The following is a 21,059-nucleotide window of genomic DNA, read 5'->3' as shown; positions in this document are numbered from 1 at the left end:
GTAGCAGTTTGGAGTCTTCTTCTAGCTTTCCAACCAAACACTATGCATACAAACAAGTCGTGAAAGTTCATAACCCCTAGCTGCTCAAGGTAGGGTTTCAGAGCGTTGAAACAAGCAAAAGTGGCACTCGTTGGGAGTCCCCGTTTAATCTCCCAAGGCACACAAGTACGTCTTTGTTATGATCTTCCTCCTTCTTTCGAATTCCTGAATAGCCTTAATTGAGTTCTCAATAGTTTTGGTCAATTTGCGCCTTTACTCACAACCTCCTTATTCTTTCATGATTTCTGTCATCAGGAGCATGGCTTCTGAAAGAGTATTAGTTTTACTAGCATCGATCCGTCACGTCTGGACTTTCTCTAGCTAATTATTTTGGAATAAATAGGGCATTAGAAAGCTGGAATAGGGCAATAGCACCCTTATCCAATACACAAATTGGCCGATCTAGTGTCATAATGCATGCATTCGATGGCATTAAGCTTGGAATTTAGGGATTAAATGTATCCCACAAGCGGCGTCTTATGGCATATCAGATTCTAACTTGGTTGAAACTTGGACGGACAAAATTCTCAAGCCAATCCATTTAAAAGAAAAATAAAAAAAAAGTTCTCAAGCCAATCAGTGCACTAACTCGTAAAAGGTTGGCAACTAAAAAAAAAGATGGCTAATAATGTGTAATTCCTCACCTTGGGCCTTGTCTGTATAGGAGCTACGTACTCCTCAATTTCTCATCTTTGTAACTCCCTATAAAATTACTAGTAACTGGTAGACTATTTCATCCACATTTCCAGATAGATAATGTATGAATCTCGTCTTTGACTGATAAGTAAGAAAATACAAGAGTATCTTAATATGTCTATACAATGCATCCTCCTTAACTCTAATCAAGACATTTTCAAAGCAAACGCAAAGTTGGAGTTTCCTTCTCTCTATTTTTTTATAAGCAAAAGTTTGTACATAGCAGATTACAATACACAAAGATTGACTTATTAATGAGATCGATATATACCGCTCCAGATATCATGGATAAATATGGTTATCAACTTATGATAAGTTTCCTTGTTTGTTTTTGATTGAACGGAAAATCTATAATAATTGTTTCTAAACTTGTACTTTACATCCAAGCTGGAATATGCTCTATGATATGACAAAACCAAAAGGTCTATTTTCGACCATATCTATAAAAAAAAAATTAATAATGATAAAACCCAAATGTTCATTCATTACAATAGAACATATTATCTATCATATGCTTCGTTCTTTTATTTTTACGAGTCACATTCATCCTTCTTCACAGGTCCATATACATGTACAAGTGGTGTACAAAACAATGTGAGCATTACCACTTGCCTAGCAATTCCCCTTCCTGTTTGGGACTGATGAAAGGACAAGGACAAAGCAAAAGACTAAGAAGAAATGTCTTGATGAGAATATCTCTAACATACAAATCAATATGCCATATCAATTAGTTTTTAATTATTGATTAGTACCTAAGACATGAAATGAGAAATTTTTTATTTTGCATTCTAGATTGGACATGCCTAACGCTCGATGCTTATGCAATGTTCAAGCTTTTCTATAAGGTTGAACCAGAGAATTAAATTTTTTTTTTTTTGTAATTCTAGACAATAATGTAATTTCCCACCTCATTTCTGATATCAGTGAAATTTAAACTTATGACCACTAGGATTCTAATTAAGCTACCTAAACAATTGGTCACGGCTCACTGACAGAGAATTTAGTACTTAATTTTAGGTTAGAAATTAAATTTTTTTTTTTTTTAGAATAATCAAACATTAAACTTTAAATCCTTTCCAATAAAAAAAACTTTAAATCCTAATAAATGAGGAAAATAGAAACAATTTATATAGAAAATAAGTATTATTGACACTATAGATGGTACCTCTTCAAAAGAGCATATAATTCATTATCGAAAAAAAGAGAGCATATAATTCAAACATAGAGACTCTTGAAACCTCAGATTTCCCAAAAAAGAATCCTCTTACAACTAGAGAAAAGTTACTAAAAATAGTAAAAAAACACCAAATGTAGGATTACCAACAGGCAGGTGTTGCCTCTGTATTTCCCTCTCCCAGATTTAACCCCCACGATTCCCAAGAAGCGAAAAAAAAAATTCCAAAATCAAAACCCCCAAAAAACACAAAAAAAAAATGGAATCTTCAACCCTCGTAGCTTTACTCTCCTCCATCTCCCAACTCCTCCTCCTCCTCGTCCTCTCCCCCAATCCCTCCACCGATTCCTCCTCCCCCAACCATGCCTTCCCCGCCGTCCACCACTTCCTCTCCTCCCAAGAAATCGCCGCCACCCTCTCCCTCCTCTCCCTCTCCCGCAAACGCAAGCGGGCCCGTCTCGACTCCTCCGAGCCCACTCCCCCGGCCCAACTCGGCCTCCCTCTCCCTCTCCCTCGCACTCCCGACTCCTTCAAGACTTCTTTCCGAATGACCTCCTCAACCTTCGAGTGGCTCTGCTCTTTACTCGAGCCCTTACTCGAGTGCCGGGACCCGATTGGCTCCCCGCTCAATCTCTCCGCCGACCTCCGCCTCGGAATCGGCCTGTTCCGCCTGGCCACCGGAGCCAATTACCCGGAGATATCAAGACAGTTCCGGGTTTCCGAGTCTGTGTCGAGATTTTGCTCCAAGCAATTGTGTCGTGTTCTCTGCACTAACTACCGGTTCTGGATTGAGTTTCCGAATAAGACTGAGCTTGAATCGGTGTCTTCGGGTTTCGAAACCCACACCGGGTTGCCCAATTGCTGCGGTGTGATTGACTGTACCCGGTTCAAGTTTGTGAGAAGTAATGGGGTTGATCAAGAAGAAGTTGCAGCCCAAATCATGGTGGATGCTAATTCCAGAATTCTCAGCATTGTGGCTGGGTTCAGGGGGAATAAAAGCGATGCTAGGGTTTTGAAGAGTTCGACTCTGTATGCAGATATTGAGGGTGGGAAGTTACTGAATTCGGATCCGGTTAGTGTGAATGGGGTGCCGGTGAATCAGTACTTGGTTGGAGATGAAGGGTACCCTTTGCTTCCTTGGCTTATGGTGCCCTTTGTTGATGCAATGCCGGGGTCGGATGAGCAGCAATTCAATGCAGCACACAGTAGAATGCGGCTTTCGGGGCTTAGAGCTATTGATAGTTTGAAGAATTGGGGGGTTTTGAGCATACCGATTCGCGAGGAGATGAAGATGGCTGTTGCTTATATTGGTGCTTGTTCTATTCTACATAATGGTTTGTTGATGAGGGAGGACTATTCGGCAATGTCTGCTGGGTTGGATGATTACTCTGTCTATGATCAGAGCTCTCAGTATCATAGGGACAATTCGAGTTTGGAGGAGAGTTCAATTGAGAGGAAGGCTTCTGTTATAAGAAATGCATTGGCTACAAAAGCAAAAGAGTTTCAAGAATCAATATTTTCGACACATTCTAGCTCGTTGGTGTCATTGCAATCACCCTAGGAAATTGGTTCAATAGAGGGAGCTGATATAGAACAATTTTGTTTGTCAGGTACTTTTAGATTACTTTTCTTTCATGATCATTGTTGTGTTTCCTTAGATCACAGGCCCTTTGTTTCTTTTACATTCTTTTGATTTATTTCGGAAAAGAATTGCTATTTGAATTCAACTATTGTAGGTTTGATCTGTGAAGATATACCAGTTTAGCATGTTCTATCATATTCAAAAGTATAAAGATGAGATTTTTGCCCCTTGAGATTGTGAATGCTTTATTAACTGTTGAGTGATGAAGTAAAGGCTTAATGTTTCTGTAATAGCTTCATCAAATTAAGCAAAAATATAACAATCCCATAACAGGAGGAACAAACAAGATTTCTGAAGAATGCATTGGTCTGTGGACTATAGGAACAACAATTGATTTCCTAAGAATGGAAAACTGGCAATTGTTATTTGTCGACCTTGAGTTTTGCAGATTGCAGAAACAATAAAATTATTAATGGGAATCCTCAAGTCCATCCACACCGATTGAGATGGCTAGCTGGGTTGCACACTAAAGCCCGGAAACACTATTAACAAAAGCTTGGTATCATAGCTTCTGAAGTAAGACAATTCGATAAACTATTCTGCATTATAGTTGACTGTTCATAACAGCAAATTAGTTTAATAATCATAAACTTAGGGTTCTTCAGTTTAATCTTCAAAATCCTCCTCAACCTCTTCCTTGTATAGCTTAGCATTTGCACAACTCAACAGCCACTAGTGTTGCACATCTCAATAACAATAGCAGCAGCTTAACCTCTAACTCTTTGCACTAACTATTCCTCTAAGCCGATTGTTTAGTGGTAACTGGGGTATGCCAATTTACTCACCCTTCAGATGATGCTTGTCTGTGCTTCGTAGTGCAAGACCAATCTATTACGGTTACTCCTCTCATTATGCAAAATCTTACTGCTGCAACTTCTGTTTGCCCTTCTTATTTCTCTATTGATGGGGCTTGAGGACTATAGTGACTTGAGATTCTTGTTGTACCATATTATTGATGGGGCTTGAGATTCGTGTGGGTTGAATACCTACTTCCCAAACAGCTATGGACTTGCTCTATTTAAAAAAATGGCATGGCATTTACCCAACTCTTCAATCATTCTAGAAAATATATCTACACCCGTATTCTCAGCTCCCTTTTTATATTGTACTTAATAATCTATTCACCTGGTTAGCCATTTCTGCTGCTCTGCCTGCTCTACAAGGTGCTAACCCTTCACTCCAATGTTTTAGACTTTGATGATCAGTTCCAAACTTCCAAGGACATGTTGGTTTCCATAAGAGTGCCGAAGAGCCCAATTTCATCGGTAGACAGCTCCATATTTTCCAGAGGCACAAGGCAACAACTCACATGCCTCTATAAAGTTGAAAGGCATGCCCCTTTCTTGCAAGCCTCCCAAACTCCAATTCAACGAGCTTCGGTGAAATCTGGTGTGGTGATCATGGCCTTTTTCAGTAGTTGAAAGGCATTCAGCCATTGAGCTTCTAAATTCGACTTGAAGCTGTCCTTATCAGAGATATCAGTTAGGCCTGTATAATTAATTTGTCAATATCAAAGGTCTCAACTGAACAAGAGTATACTTTAAGTAAAATAAGAATAGAGAGATATCTGTAATTTTAACCAAAAGGCCAAACAATGGGGTTGGTGAGCCTTTTGAAGAATCTGAAGAGGACTAAATTCACAGGATAGGGACACAAGAACCATTCCCTAACGCTGTCATGCCAGCATACATATATATATATAGACACACACACACACACACAACGTTTCCTGGGTGCGGATTAGGTACGAATTTCTCATTTTTCCTCACTTTCCGATTACACATTTATATCTTAACCGTTCATTTTTTAGGTCATAATATATAGATCATCTCTGCAAAATTTCAGCCAAATTAGTAATCGTTAAGACTTTCAAAACTGCAATTTACAACAATGAATACGAACGGTTCCGACTCAATTGAGTAGCTAAACATGACTGGAGCTGTTTACGTGTAACAGCAGCAGTAAAATGATTAAGTGGAAAAGGAGAGGAAAGAGGTCACATGTTGCTATCCGTAAAACAGCCAAGTTCTCGAGCATTCTCACCAACCCTATTTCCAAAAGAATCCACCATTGTAGGCAGCCAACTCCTTTTCTTTTCTGCTTTTTAAATGGAAAACAATATAATCATCTGCTATGGAATGTCGATTATGACAAATCTGCATATAATTTTATTTTTTATGGTTAGATAGCTACGCCTTTCGTGAAATGTATTACAAATTTGAGTATAATTGTTATTATTATTAATCATAAAACTATGTCACAGCGTCAACCCAGCAACAGAATTATATATAAGAATGTCAAAGACACATGAAAGAAGTTATCCAGCACCAAATTAAGAATAATATCATTAAGGGTCTTTCTAAATGTACCCAGTAAATATCTAAATATATCCAACACTTAAAATATTATCATGTACTTTCCAACTTTACCCTTGCTTTGAGTTACAAACCCAGCAACCAGCCTTGCTTTGAGTTACAAGCCCAGCAACCAGATTGAAAGACATCGACAAGACTAAGAATTGATCTCTTGCAATTGATCTCTCCCACTGACAATACAAATCACCGGCAAGTTCTCACTGCAAGCACCGGCGATAGCGTTCAAGACGATGAGCCCATCCACCGTGAAAGTGACGACACGCGCAGATCAGGTGGTCCAAGAGGGACGAAGAACACGTCATGAACGCCGATCTCGACTAGCCGCCGAGCCAGGTGTCGGCCCAGCGTGCCTTTGCAGGCGGCGGGGACCACCGATAGTGGAGCAGAGGTGGGCCGAGGAGTTGCGCCGATGTGTGTAGATGGTTCCATGTTTAAAAGTGATATCAAAGAGTGAGTGTTGCTGATTTATGGTTCTGGGTTCTTAGGGAGCTTTTGATAGTGTGTAGATATATATAGAGAGTGATCAATCTTCTCAAAAAAAAAATTATCTCTCTGGGTTAATGTGGCTTTAGGAAACTATGGGAATACAGAACAGGAGAAAATGGAAGGTTCAAAGCCAAGACAAAGGAAAGTTGAATAAAGGAATATATGTGTAAGTGTATAACAGCTTTATCCAAAAGTCAGTGTATAACAGCCTAGACTAAAACCAGAGGTGAATGCTGGTTTGCGCCTTAGAATTGTAACGTCCCTGTTTTGGTTTGACGACTTTGTTTTGCAGTTCTGATTGGGTACTGGAGAGTTCAGTGGTTGAATTGATCTCTCGCTTGAAATTCTCCATATGTTGAATTTCGCAGTTCTGATTGGGTATTGGAGAGTTCAGTTGTTTGCCTTATGGTTTTCGTTCACAGAGGGAGGAAGAAAATGCTGCTGGAGGTGAGGGGAAAGAGCCATCGGCTACGGTTAGTTGAGGAACAGCACACGTGGTCATTTTTTTTCACCGTACAAGGACAAAGTTGGAACAATTTGACATAAAATATTATTGCTGGGTCTACTTAGAAATATGCTGGGTACAAATAGAAAGACTCTATCATTAATATGTATAACCGTCTGTAATTGTTTGTAAAATCAACAACGTGAATTTGATTGATTCAAAATCTCATCTAGGGCTGAAGCATGCTGTTGGTTTTCTCTTATACTATTACTATTTTTTTAAGAATCAAATTCAAAAATGTATGGACTTGAGAATCTTTATAAGCATTGAGGAGTCCTATTAAAAATTGAACTCTTTAGATAAAGTTTAACGCTTAATCGCTCTCTTCTTTCTCATGTTCTTCATTTTCGTCTATTGACATCTAAGTTTCTTTCTATTACAATTCCTATCCTCTATTTTGTGCAATTGATAAACAATTGGGATCTTGTCTACCATGTACGTGTGAAGCGGATTAGACAACTTATGAGAGAGATTCTTAGGTAGGACAGGCGTGCCATATAACGGTTTGCTTAAGAAATATGATTGGCTGAGTGTACCAGCCACATGACATGTCTTCCATATGTAAGAATTTCTCGAGATATAAAGGTTGTATTTTAGAGTTTGTAGACCACCACCAATATTTCCATATGGAAACATGTCTACAACTTTAAGACGGGGCTTCTTTTATTCCCAAAAGCCAGATTTCTCTAACCATCTTCCTCATCCTATTTATACTTGTGGTTATATATATGGAGATGGATGGAGTCAGAATAAAAATAAAAACCAACACCTACGACTCGTAAAAAAAAAAATGACGTAATAAGAACTCAGTTTAGTGTCAGCAAGTCCCAACCACAACACTCCACAAAGTCTCCCCCATGTTCTAACACCATTACCAGATCAGTGGGCCCCCAAGAGAAAGGTATGATGGGTTTGATTGTTTGGACTTTGGAGTTCCAAAACTCACACAAAGCCAGGGACCTCACCAACCCCGGACCGGTTTGGTGGCCGGTACAACCAACCATCCGGTTCAAACCGCATAATTTCCTTCCTTATATACCAGGGTCTTTCCTCTTCTGCAATCCAGGCTTTAATCCACCTTTAAGGCTATCACCTTTTTATTAATCATATTCACAAAGCAAGGAAGATTAACACAGCAATGGCAGCAAATGGAGAAGAGCAGAAAAGCAGGCACCAGGAAGTTGGCCACAAAAGCCTTCTTCAAAGTGACGCTCTTTACCAGGTACTACTTCCACTACAATTGGATTATAGCTATGTATTGAATCAAAATCTTCAGAATTTATAGGAATATAATTTTGAAAGCTTTGTTTGATTTGGGTTTTCGGGTTTGATTTTGTTTTTGTAGTATATTTTGGAGACTAGTGTGTACCCAAGAGAGCCCGAATCCATGAAGGAGCTCAGAGAGTTGACAGCAAAGCACCCATGGTTTGTTTCTTTGATCCTTGGTTTGATTTCATCAACCAATTTGATTCATTCAATAATACAGAGATACCCATTTCTTTGATTTCTTGTTTGAGATTGATGATTGGGAAATTGAATTTAAAACAGGAACATCATGACCACTTCAGCTGATGAAGGTCAATTCTTGAACATGCTTCTCAAGCTCATCAATGCCAAGAACACCATGGAGATTGGTGTCTACACTGGCTACTCCCTCTTGGCCACAGCCCTTGCTCTCCCTGAAGATGGGAAGGTCGATAATTCATCCCTCAAAATCGATCATATATACGAACAATATATTTTTCTCTAGAAATGATGACTTAATATATATTGGTTTGTCACAGATCTTGGCCATGGACATCAACAAAGAAAACTATGAATTGGGTCTGCCAGTCATCGAAAAAGCTGGTGTTGCCCATAAGATTGACTTCAGGGAAGGCCCTGCCCTCCCCGTTCTCGATCATATGATCGAAGATGTAAGAATTCAAGTACTCAACTCGTGATAAGTTAAACCGGTCTAACATGTTATGTTGTCAGGATTCAGATTCATAGAGAATATATTATCAGAAAAAAGTTGAATTTGTCACTTCTTTAAGATCAAGTTCCGACATGTACAATTCGTACATTATAATCCATGATCAAACATATTTTAACTTGTGTCTTAATCATTGGTAACTCGTATGTTTAATATAAACGATGTGTTCTTATAAAACCCTAACTCACTGCTCTTTCTTGGTATTGAAAGTGACATTTTATTGATGGACCAGGAGAAGAACCATGGATCGTTCGACTTCATCTTCGTTGACGCGGACAAGGACAACTATATCAACTACCACAAGAGGCTGATCGACCTGGTCAAGGTCGGAGGCCTGATCGGCTACGACAACACCCTATGGAACGGGTCTGTGGTGGCACCACCTGATGCTCCTCTCCGCAAGTACGTCAGGTACTACAGGGACTTTGTGATCGAGCTCAACAAGGCTCTTGCTGCAGACCCCAGAATTGAGATTTGCATGCTTCCAGTTGGGGATGGCATCACACTCTGCCGTCGGATTAAATGATCAGCCTAATTGGGCGATCGTGGTCGTTGGTTCCTGGTCAATATATGATAAAGAGGCAAAATGGTCTTTCCTTTTCTTTTCCTTATTTTCATGTGTAAAAGTTGTAATTTGGGGGCCAAAAATGCTCATGTTTGGAGGATTAAATGGCATACCATATTGAATTGTGCTGATTTAATTTTCTGCCATAATTATAATACCAAATGGTTTCATTTTTATATCTGTTTATTTCTGGGTTTATTTTATAGTTTCTATATTTTTTTCTCACTTAATTTCATTCCGTTAATTTGTACATTCCCCATATGGAAATGTACACTAAATTACTGGTGACTTTTTATATTGAATGTTTAATCAAGTTGAAATTGAACAAGGAATTTGTCGTTTGAAGGATTAGACTTACTTTTATTTTGAAGTATCACTCACTCCATATAATTTTATAAACAAAACTTACTTTAGAGTACTTTTAGTTTCTAGATACACTCTGAATTGGTAATTATAGTGGTTAAGAATGATTAGCTCCAGACAGTTGTTTGGAATTCAAATTGTCACTCAGTCAATGTCAAATGACAAAAATTCTTCACACATTGTTTTCTAAAAGCATGCCATCTCAACAAATTTTATAAAACTATGGACATGGATCAGAAGGTTCCTGAAGAAGTGAAGATTAACATCTTAAACCTTCTATCATATATGGACATATGGTGATCATGACCTCCACTCCACGCCACCTACCGCCTCACCCACCCCACCAGATTGATTTGTTTTATAGTCATTGTTTGTTGTTCATATATTTGACTTTTAATTCTCTTTTTCTCATCGAGTTGGAAACTCGGTGAACCACCTGGGTTTGGTATGATACCGTTGTACATGGCGTAGTTGCATATTTGCATATGCAGGAACAAATTGTGTGCGCTTCAAAATATCTCGATGGCTATCCGTGTTGCATATGTTGGTGAAAACCATGAAATTCTTAGTTTTGGTAATTATACAAGAGTATGCTTACTCTTCAAGATAGTTAGATCAGACATTTTTTTATTTAAATTTCCATTCATCAGGGTAGAAGTTAATCGGTACATGTAATTATGAATAATAGAAAAAGACAATAAAGGGGATGATTTGATATTCTAAAATGAGATAGTTATCATGGATTTTTAATTTGGAAACTTTTTTTTTCAAAGGATATTGATTTCATTAGATTCAATAATCATTAGCAGGGCTACTAGACTTGAATAGGAAATAGATAAAATCTCGAACTCTATCAAGTAAATGCAAACTCATTACAGATCTGTTTTAAATTAAAAGTATTTAAAGATTACGAGAGAAAAAAAAATACATATTAACGCATGATTATCTAATTTGATATTATATATTGCACATATTTAAAAACATATAATATAATGTCTTTAATTCAACTACGAATACATATAGAGTATAGGCAACTACCATTTGGTCTAGTAGCATAAGTCTCTCCTTTGTAAGGGAGATTGTGAGTTCGACTCACAAAATGCTAGCTGTTGATATGATAAAATATATATATATATATATATATATATATATATATATATAGAGTATAATTTTAACTATAAAATAGGTGGCCATGGAAATCGTCCCCTGATTAGTATTATGAAATTTGATGGTAGTTATGACTTATGAGTGGGTGTATTTAATAAAATCATAGAATAAGAAATCAAATGAGTGGTGTATATTTTTTTATATGAAAATAAATGGAACCCTCTTGGGCAACTATAATTTACAAGATCAAATAAAAGAACTCTAGTACCTGCACTTGGGACCATCTTGGTCCAGGCGTCCAGCTGTGACCATTACAAGAATAATGACATAAATTTACAATAACAACTGCTACAAAGTGTGCTTCCCTAAGAACATGTTTAAAGGTGATAGAAATAAACTAGGCCTCATCAACGGGCCGGGTAGCGGGCTTGGGCCGGGCTTTATTGTAAATTGAAGGATCCAAACCCATCCATTTAATGCTGGCCTCGCAGGCTTTTTCGGGCGTGGCAGGGCCGGGCTAAGCCTTGTGGGCTTTTTCGGGGTGGGCCTTGCGGGCTTTATTTACAAATAAATCTTTAAATATAATATTTTTTATAAACTTATATTTATATATCATACACTCCAAAGAGAAACCTCTATCAACTTAAATAAAATGGGAAAACTAACTGTTGGATGAGATTATTATAATGATTTATGAGTGTCACTATGCCAAAAAGTTAATCAGACGACAGAGTTTATCTGTTGTCTGATTGCATGATTTTCTGTCGTCTGAGGCGCTGTCGTCTCTTGTGCAATCAGACGACAGATAAACTCTGTCGTCTGATTGCACTCAGACGACAGACATGTTTTTGGTCTTCTGTTGTCTGATTGATTCCTCACATGTAAAGGTGTGTGTTATGAAGATTTCAGACGACAGAAATGTGTTACCTTATATATAAACAGACATCAACAATCTTTATCTTCTATTGTTTAATAGCCATTTCAAAGACAGTATTCATGATCTTTCTGTGGTATGAATGAACTAAAGTATTAGGTGTTGAGAACTTATTTGTTGTCTGTAATGGTTATAAACTACAAATAATTGTGGTCTTAAGTATGTTTCAATTACATATAACTGCAGTCTGAAAATATAAGAAACATCAGTTATTTGTTGTTGTAGCTACATTTATAATTCGTTTTTATGTTGTCTGAATGTGTATAAAACAACAAATAATCCAACTATTATGTTGTCTATGTCTATTAAATATAACAAATATTTGTCGTGTTTTTTTAGTTAAGATTACATTTCTCTGTTGTCTTAACCAATATAGGAGGATAGTTATTTATGGTTCTATGTACCTTTGAGCAACAACTATCTGTTGTCTTAACCAATATAAGAGGATACTTATTTGTGGTTCTATATACATTTGAGCGACAATTTTATGTTGTCTTAATCAATATCAGAGGATAGTTATTTGTGATTCTATTCTATTGTTTCTCAGCTGTTCCAACAACATATTCTTTTTCAAGTTTGTTGTTGCCTTGTATTTCAGATGACACATATAAGTTTGCTCTTGCCATTCTTTGATGTTCGCATTCATTCTGAAAAATCCAATGTCATTACAGCCATCAAAATACATCTACAATAGTCATTAATTGTTCCATGAGACCTAACTATTGAAGCTAACTAGCAAAATAATTTACAATGTACTCTAGAGCTTGGACATTTGTTTTTTCTTCTCCTCCCATGGCTTGGTTGTAGAATATATTAAATGCTCCTAGCACCTTCAAGATGCCAATCACTTGCCTTCAGAGTTTGCATAGAATTTTTCACTGCATATGCTGAAACTACAAGGTATAAAGCAAAACCCAAACAATTATTAGGCTAATGATATCATCAAAAGAACAAAACATGGGCATGCTTGATACATTTTTGAATGAGAACCAAACATTCCAGCAACTATTGTTCCATGACAGAGAAATCTAACCAGATATTTACATACGCAAATGAAGAACAAATGTTTTGAGCACTAAGACCCAATATCGTCTATCAGCTCTCAATGTGTTTTCTGTACCTTGAATTTGAGCCATAATCAAGGCCATTGGGCTCAAAAGACATGACAATATAGTTACATTTTGCACAGCCTCTGATCAAAACTTGTCAACTTATGTCAAAGAGAGCAGTCGCATATATATATATATATATATATATATATATATATATATATATACAGAAGCAAATTAACATCATAACCATACTTTGATAACCTGATGTGCCCAAAATTTCATACCATACCAAGCTCTGTGTAAATTATGTTTTATATTCTAATATGTGAGACTGTAAATACTTGATTTTGGACCAGAAGCTACTCAATACATATGAAGAAAGAAGCATAAAGTGATTAACAGAATAATCTGAAATTAAATAAGGCATCTCCAATCAATATAATTAGAATTCAAGGTACCATAAACTTTACATGAAATGAAGAACCCAAAAACAAAACAAAACGCTTCTATTAGCTCAACTGAAAAACAAATAAGATTTCAAATCAAGAAAACAAAGACAGATTAATTTCCAATCAAATAAACTGTTTAGTCTATTTGGGGTCCAAGCACCATACCTTCCCTTTCGAATAATGCTGATGCTTTTGGAAGACTTGATAAGATATTCACAGGATATGTGAAAGTAGTCATAGAAGAATTGAGAAATGACCAGAGAAACGATGTGGGTTTTGTTCGATCAGCAAATTTTTACAGATAAAGCTATAAAAGAGAATGAAAGAGTTTTACCATCAACTATTCAGAAATTAAACACAAGTGAAATTGGAACTCTAATTCAGAAATTAAACCCATAAAAAACTCTTGGAAGAAAATTCCAATCCATGAGGAGAGAGACCTTAAAAGTTTTCGGGGATCCGCACTAAGAAGGTTGACATGTGCTTTCTTATAAATTTGTCGACATGCATAAATAGATGCTAGAAATTAAAATTTAGTGTTTTCTTGGTAACGTTATGGAGTTCTGATTTGGCTGTTAATCTAATTTCATATAAATCTCATATTCACAACCACACTAAATTTGAAACAGAGCAATCCACTAATGAACAATGATGCTAACAGTGAAGCCCATATCGATCAACATCCTAAATTATATAGACACACAAAAACAAAGCTCAGGACAGAAAATAGGAAACTCATTTTAATGAAGAGCAACGCTTTAGATGTTCAAAGGAGTCGGTATGCAAGATAACGAAATTAAGGAAGGAGAACATAGCCTGGAATTCCCAAACAAACTAAATAAAAAAAAAAAAAAATGAGAGCTGATTACTCAACTGTAAAGAAGACGACCAGGTTGAGATAGAAGCCCCAAAGATGGATGATTGCACCTTTGAACAGTTCAGATTGCGACCATACCCAGCACTTGACACCTAAATCACCAAAAAAAAAAAAAAAAAAACTATCATTTACTGATTCAGTGAGTAGTGATTTCATATCAGAAACCAACCAGCAATCGAAGAGCCATACAAAGCCATCAAAACTCAACTTCACTACTAAAACATACACCGAAAAACTGTTCTCCAGTAAAACAAAAAAAAAACACACACAAAGTAGCAGAGAGCACAAAACATAAATCCATAACCGATGAAAGACGACAAAACATGAATTATAAAAGCAATAAACTGGAATATGTTTAAAAAATAAAAAAGCAAACAACTGGAATATGAATTATTCTATGTATGATCTACTGTGTATGAACCGAGGAAGCACCTATTTTCAATCTGCTAATCTATTTGCATTTAATCTTCTTGAGATATTTTCTTTCTGGATGCCATATTATTTGTATGTGAGAAATACTTCATTTTCTTGTATTATATTTGATAAGTATGATGTTGAATTAAATAAGAAAAGAGTTAAGACACTTAGAATACCCATCGTAAAACTATATTTTAAGTTGAGTCACACAAACATGAAATCTCACCTATTTCTTCTTGCTAACAGACCTGCAATACAATAAAAAGTAGAAATAAGGATATCATACAAAGAAGAATAAATGATGCAATTGACAAAGAGAAAAATTAAGCATACAGCTTTTAAGAATAGAAATCTATCATATAATTCATATCGAACACAAACTATAGCTATGAAGATCATGAACATGCAAAAAAAGGGTCTATGAATTCAGTTGAAAGTATAAGGAAAACCGGTCTGAAGCAGAAACCACAAATAAGAGGGCAATCATATTAATCAAGCATAACAGTAATCAATATTTTCTCTCTTAGAACTCCCCCTTTCTTAATGTGGACATAATGTTCAAATAGAAATGAAATTTTGAAATAAAGGTCCAGCTGCCTGTGAAGCAATTATTTATAGTGGAAGGTACATACCCAGGTGATGGCAAGCTGGGAAAAGAGTAGAGAAAAGGCTTGGTAAAGCAGAAGAAGACGAAGCAGAGGACTAAGTTTGTTTCATATTCACAATCCCTTAAATATCTGGTGATATCTGACTTTGTCAGCAAAGGAGTTTTACTTACCCAAAAGAACCTACATTTGATGAATCTAAACACAACACCCTATCTATTTAAAAAGAAAAACAAAAAGAATTGCTTTTTAGCAGAAAATATCTAACTTGATCTCATCGAACTAAGACAGAAACACTAATCTTATTCTACCAATCTTTTTCTCGCAACTCATTCAATCAACTCAGCTAATAACAGCAAAAGACCTTTGATCAATTCCATACAATGATCCAACAGACAATTATAACAGTTAATTAACTACCATGTCTCATTGTGTACAACCAAAAATTAGAAAAAGTGGAGCCATAAAATGGTTTGAGATTATCAAACAGATACTAAAATAAGAACTGTGAGTGCTGCCATAATCTAAATCCACTCTGCATAAATGCATGTTGATTATAAACAATATATAAAAGCCAATAAAAAAGATCACTAATTAATCACAGCTTGTCCCCAAATGTTTTTTTTCTTTTCCGGTAAAGCAAATAAGATCGATATATATAATAGAGAATGAAGCAGACCTTGAGATGGCTTATTTCACTTTAACAACCTGCGTTGTTTATGCTTCAGAACAAAACTATAATCTCCAAGTAATGCAGCATACTTGCAGTTTATACTTGCGAATTGTTCTTCCCACTCTTCTTTTGATAATGCAGCATACTTGCAGTTTTACAATTGAGTTGATAGAAATGTGAAACATGGCCAGTTCTTCTAAAGGAAAAGGAAACAAACACAATCATAGCAAGTCTGGAGATACAGGCTCAAGAATAGGCTATTCTAAAATAATAACAAATAATCTCCAAGTAAAATGTAATAGTCAAACCAGGTAGCAAGTACAATTGAAAGGGATATATAAAAGAAGTTTAACAATGATGCATGGCATTGAATCTACAACGCAGTGTCTGGGGTAACTTGTGAAAGAAAGTTTAACAACAAGCTTAGCAAACTTCTTTTGGTAGGAAACTCGACTAGAGAGAGGGTGTACACTTCATCTGCAAATTACAGGAGGAATCCACCTTCTCCTATCAATCTAATCTAGATGGGACAAGCATCACTCACTCAATTTAAGATAATAGTGTAATGAGTTCCTCAACTTACAGATCTTTAGGTTTATTGAAGTCTGAAATCCCAACTCAGAGGAAGAACATACATTATAGGAGTTGACACACATTCTGGCAATTAAAAAACTATCATTTTTTGAGATTATCTGCAAATAACGAAAGGAATGAGAGAAAAATACTCCCCCTGACCCATTTCTCTTCCTAAAACCCATTCTTTCCCATTCCCTATTTACGAATCTCATTCACTGAAGCAGTTATAATTGCTAATAACAATTGAAATTTTCAATCAAGGAAAACTTAAAAAAAAAAACAAACAGTCAACATTAAAGCAATTGCTAACATTCCTTTCCATCAGATTATAACACACAGAAGGTGACACACTTTGAAATAGAAACAGAGACCTCTACTACATGACTTTTTCTGTGGGAAATCAGAAAGAACCAAAAACCATTCATATTTACTAGATATGAAAGTCATAACAAACATTGCGGGTTTCATCAAAGTCCAATTCGGCAACATACATAACAAAAATGTTGAAAGCACATGATAACAAGTCCATTGAAATAATACCTCAGGGTGGTACTGCAGCCCATAGAACCTCCTTTCTGGGCTTTCAATGGCGGCCACCACTCCCTGCTAGCTCTACTCCATCACCTGGAACCCCTGGGGCAACTTAGCCACCTCATCCCCATGGCTCATCCACACCACCTGCCTATCCCCAACCCTTTTGGTCCCGGAAAATCCCCGAATTGCTCTCCACTACAATCTCCATCTTGCCATAGTCTTGCTTCTTCCCAGCCCTAACCACCCCACTAAGCTTCTGCACAATCAGTTGCAAGCCATAGCAGATTCCGCGGACGAAGAAGTTGTGGGCCTCGGCCCACTCGGTGAACCTGGCTGGGAAGCTGAGGGAGTCGTCGGTGTGGATTGAATGGGAACTGCCGAAGAGGATGACAACGCTGGGGTTGAGGTCGGTGATGGCCTTGAGGGGGCTGGTGCAGGAGATGGTGAGGGAGAAGACGGAGAGGGATCGGATGCGGCGAGTGATGAGGTGGGTGTATGGGAGCCGTCGTCGAGGATGAAGACCAAGTTCGATTTCACGGCTTTTGGCTCCATGGCAGAGATGGCCATGGCTACTGCAACTAATCTAGTTTTTTACGATTCTAGGGTTGGACGAACGGGTGATCTAGCGAGTAAAGAGAGAAAAAAATGTAGTTGGGCCTTTTGGATTCGAGTATCCAAAAGCTACACTAGTTCCTCGTTCATAGATCTGATGAGGGAAAGAAACAGCTAGAGCGGAAGAGTGATGGAGAAGGGGTGAGTGGGTGACCCAAAGAGAAACTCTACTCGAGACTTGAGAGTTTTAGACCAAATGAAAAAAATATCAGGCTTAAGCACATGGGACTTTCAAAGGAAAAAGAAAATACCGAAATTAAAAAATTGATCAGACAACACAATTTCTTTAAATCTGTTGTTTGAATGTTACTGGTCTCTTGACTCAACTAGGGTTTGACCATTTTGAGAGGGAAATGGTCAAACGAGCATGGAGGGAGAATTCCAAAATTTCAACAATTTATATTCAGACAACAGAATTTTCTTATCACCGTTGTCTGAATATGACTACCTTCTCGGCTTCAGATGAATGAAAATGATAGCTATATTTCTATCTTGAGCTAACAACGTTATTATGTTGTCTGAATGCCACCCTCTTATTCAAAATGAAAAAAGTGTGTTTCAGTGAGTATTCAGACAACATAGTTACATTTTTATGTCGTCTGAAAAATTGAGACGACAGAAAATTAGGCTTCTGTCGTCTGATGTGTGTCATATGATTACCTTTTTGGCATAGTGTGTGGTAAAAAATTTAGCCAATTTCACCATATTTTCGAATCCGATCGAATTGGTCAACCGTTGTCACTTGTATGTTTTCTTAGTTGACCGATGACATGACGACCGCGAAACGTGCATATTTTTTCACATCACGTCTGTAAATATTTCATCAATGGATGTGCGTGGACATAAGATAAAAATTTCAATTTTAATTACAAAGATGTTGGCCTATATTAATTTGCCTCCTAAAGTTGTATGACTTGTATATTGCATTTAAATAGTTGAAGTTCATTCTAAAGCAACCATGAAGTGGAAAATGAATTTAGAGAAATCAATCGCTCGATTGAGAGATTGTAATGTTTTATGGTGATTGTAAAAAATTCAGCTAATTTGATTCTCATTTCGAATTCGATCAACTAGGTCAAATTTAGTTACTCTTATAAACCTATATCTATATATCATATACTCCAAAGAGCAACCCCTATCAATTCAAAGAAAATAGAAAAATGGACCGTTGGATGAGATTATTACAATAAATTATAAGTGTGGTAAAAAATTTAGCCAATTTCACCATATTTTCGAATCAGATCGAATTGGTCAACTGTCGTCACTTGTATGTTTTCTTAGTTGACCGATGGCATGACGACTGCGAAACGTGCTTATTTTTTCACATCACGTTTGTAAATATTCCATCGATGGATGTGTGTTGACATAAGATAAAAAAAAATTAATTTTAATTACAAACACATTGGCCTATACCAATTTTCCTCCTAAAGTTGTATGACTTATACATTACATTTAAATTGTTGAGGTTCATTCTAAAGCAACCATGAAGTGGAAAATGAATTCGGAGAAACCAACCGCTCGATGGAGAGATTGTAATGTTTTATGGTGGTTGTAGAAAATTCAGCCAATTTGGTTCTCGTTTCAAACTCGATCCACTAGGTCAAACTTAGTTACTCTTATAAACCTATATTTATATATCATACACTCCAAAGAGCAACCCCTATCAATTCAAAGAAAATGGAAAAACCGACCGTTAGATGAGTTTATTACAATAAATTATGAGTGTGGTAAAAAATTTAGCCAATTTCACCATATTTTCGAATCCGATCGAATTGGTCAACCGATATGTAGAATATATATATATATATATATATATATGCACTAATGCACATATTCTATATACAAGTATAAGAACTTCCACACACACACACACACACATATATATATATATATATATATAATATTTTACGGGCTTTTATGGGCCGGGTCAAGCGGGCCTTTGGCAGGCCGGGCCGGGTTTTTGCGGGCTTTTGGCGGGCCAGCCCACTACCCACCGAGGCGGGCTTTTGCGGGCTTTTTAATGGGCCAGGCCGGGCTTTTAGCCCTTACGGCCGGCGGGCCTCCATCGGCCCACTTGATCCGCGGGCTTTTTGATGAGGCCTAAAATAAACATTGCAGGAATATTTTAGATGTCTTGAACAACTTTGATAAGCCTCCAAGGTGGAGATATGACACCATTTACCGAGTCTATGACAAGGTTTGAGTCTCCTTCTACTTGGACATTGAGATAACATTTTTGCTAAGTATTGATAATACTATCACAAAGAGATGTTACTTCTGCCACTGGTACAGTTGCATTCCTCAAGTTTTTGCTAGCTGCAAGGAGAGGATTATCATCGGAGTCTCGAATGACAAATCCCCCAGCAGAAGAGACCCTGTTTACATATCCATCAAAGTTTAATTTGACACAATTACTAGGAAAAGACTGCCACATGATAGTGGTTGGATGGTTTTGGGTAGTATCTCCTCTAGTGCTTGGAGAATTTTCATTAATGGAAATGTTCAAAACTGTAGCCGAGATTACCACAACAGAAGTGGGGTTAGCACAAGTCATTCTGAACACAACATCATTCCTAGCTTTCCAAATCTACCAACAAAGAGTTGATAATTTGGCTAAAGCTTTACTATCATATGGATGTAGAATGAAGGTTTCTCTGAAGACTTTTAAATAGCCTTTCTTCCAGTCAATTGGGGTAGTTACTCCTGCTATTCTCCAGACCTCTTTGGTAAAGGCACAGTAATCAAATAATTGGTTAGCAGTTTCATTATGACTATCACATAGTGTCATGTCCTGAATTTTGAACACAATTAAAATTCAATATAATCTCATAATTATATATGTGTGATGGTTCAATCATCAATACAAAATACCTAGAAATTTTTTTTCCTTTAAACCAAGTACATACTGATGCCCTGAACCCACTATGTCAATACAGACTCGCTCTATAGAGTCAAATATTACATAAGTTTACGAATTAAATTACCACAACAAAATAATAAATAAATGCTCCTTAGAGCTTACTACATAGTGGAAGTCTTAACAACGGTAAAGTCACAAAATTAGCTTTTTACCGTAAAGCTACAACTATCAGAATTAGCTTCAGCCACGATTACTCTGACCTGCAGGATTAACCCCTACACCAGCGAATAGTGCACCGGGTTGCCACACAATAAATCCGATAAGCTTATGAAAGCTTGTATGAGTAAACTCAAAACAGAAAACCACACAACTCACACCAAAAAGAGGAAAACCTTTCAACTCGAGAAAAGAAACATATACCATGCTTCCCAAAACAATATTCTTTTCCCAAAAGAAACAACAAAAGTCACCCCGTGACAAAATCATATTAATTGAAACTCCGACAATTAAAATATGATAAATCAATCCAACCTAGATAATGAA

The 21,059-nt window shown here is 36.8% G+C and overlaps 2 protein-coding genes and 1 long non-coding RNA gene across 3 annotated transcripts; 2 read left to right on the top strand and 1 right to left on the bottom strand.

The window, feature by feature from the left end:
• The first annotated feature begins 2,090 nt into the window (after positions 1-2,090).
• On the top strand, positions 2,091-3,636 carry LOC112172500 (protein ALP1-like). The gene has a single exon (XM_024309868.2). The coding sequence runs from the start codon at positions 2,169-2,171 to the stop codon at positions 3,468-3,470; it is 1,302 nt and encodes a 433-aa protein (XP_024165636.1). The 5' UTR covers positions 2,091-2,168; the 3' UTR covers positions 3,471-3,636.
• A 4,339-nt stretch (positions 3,637-7,975) lies between these two features.
• On the top strand, positions 7,976-9,642 carry LOC112174665 (caffeoyl-CoA O-methyltransferase). The gene is made up of 5 exons (XM_024312463.2): positions 7,976-8,139; positions 8,263-8,342; positions 8,466-8,610; positions 8,702-8,833; positions 9,125-9,642. Exons 1-5 carry the CDS (start codon positions 8,056-8,058, stop codon positions 9,416-9,418), a joined length of 735 nt encoding a protein of 244 aa, XP_024168231.1. The 5' UTR covers positions 7,976-8,055; the 3' UTR covers positions 9,419-9,642.
• Positions 9,643-12,664: 3,022 nt separating this feature from the next.
• Positions 12,665-16,045, bottom strand: LOC112169471. The gene is made up of 4 exons (XR_005802103.1): positions 15,941-16,045; positions 14,883-14,904; positions 14,237-14,331; positions 12,665-12,754 (listed from the first exon to the last, which is right to left on the bottom strand). It is a non-coding gene; the product is annotated as an uncharacterized LOC112169471 (long non-coding RNA).
• Between the last annotated feature and the right edge of the window lie 5,014 nt (positions 16,046-21,059).

This window comes from Rosa chinensis, chromosome 6 (assembly GCF_002994745.2).
Source record: "Rosa chinensis cultivar Old Blush chromosome 6, RchiOBHm-V2, whole genome shotgun sequence".
In the NCBI taxonomy this organism is placed as follows: domain Eukaryota; kingdom Viridiplantae; phylum Streptophyta; class Magnoliopsida; order Rosales; family Rosaceae; genus Rosa; species Rosa chinensis.
Note: the sequence above shows the minus strand (reverse complement) of the source record. Positions and strands in the feature narration are given on the sequence as shown.

Coding starts and splice junctions, on each gene's coding strand:
- LOC112174665 (XM_024312463.2), top strand. CDS start 8,056: ATGGCAGCAAATGGAGAAGAGCAGAAAAGCAGGCACCAGGAAGTTGGC. Junction 8,140..8,262: donor AAAGTGACGCTCTTTACCAG/GTACTACTTCCA, acceptor TTGTTTTTGTAG/TATATTTTGGAGACTAGTGT. Junction 8,343..8,465: donor TTGACAGCAAAGCACCCATG/GTTTGTTTCTTT, acceptor AATTTAAAACAG/GAACATCATGACCACTTCAG.
- LOC112172500 (XM_024309868.2), top strand. CDS start 2,169: ATGGAATCTTCAACCCTCGTAGCTTTACTCTCCTCCATCTCCCAACTC.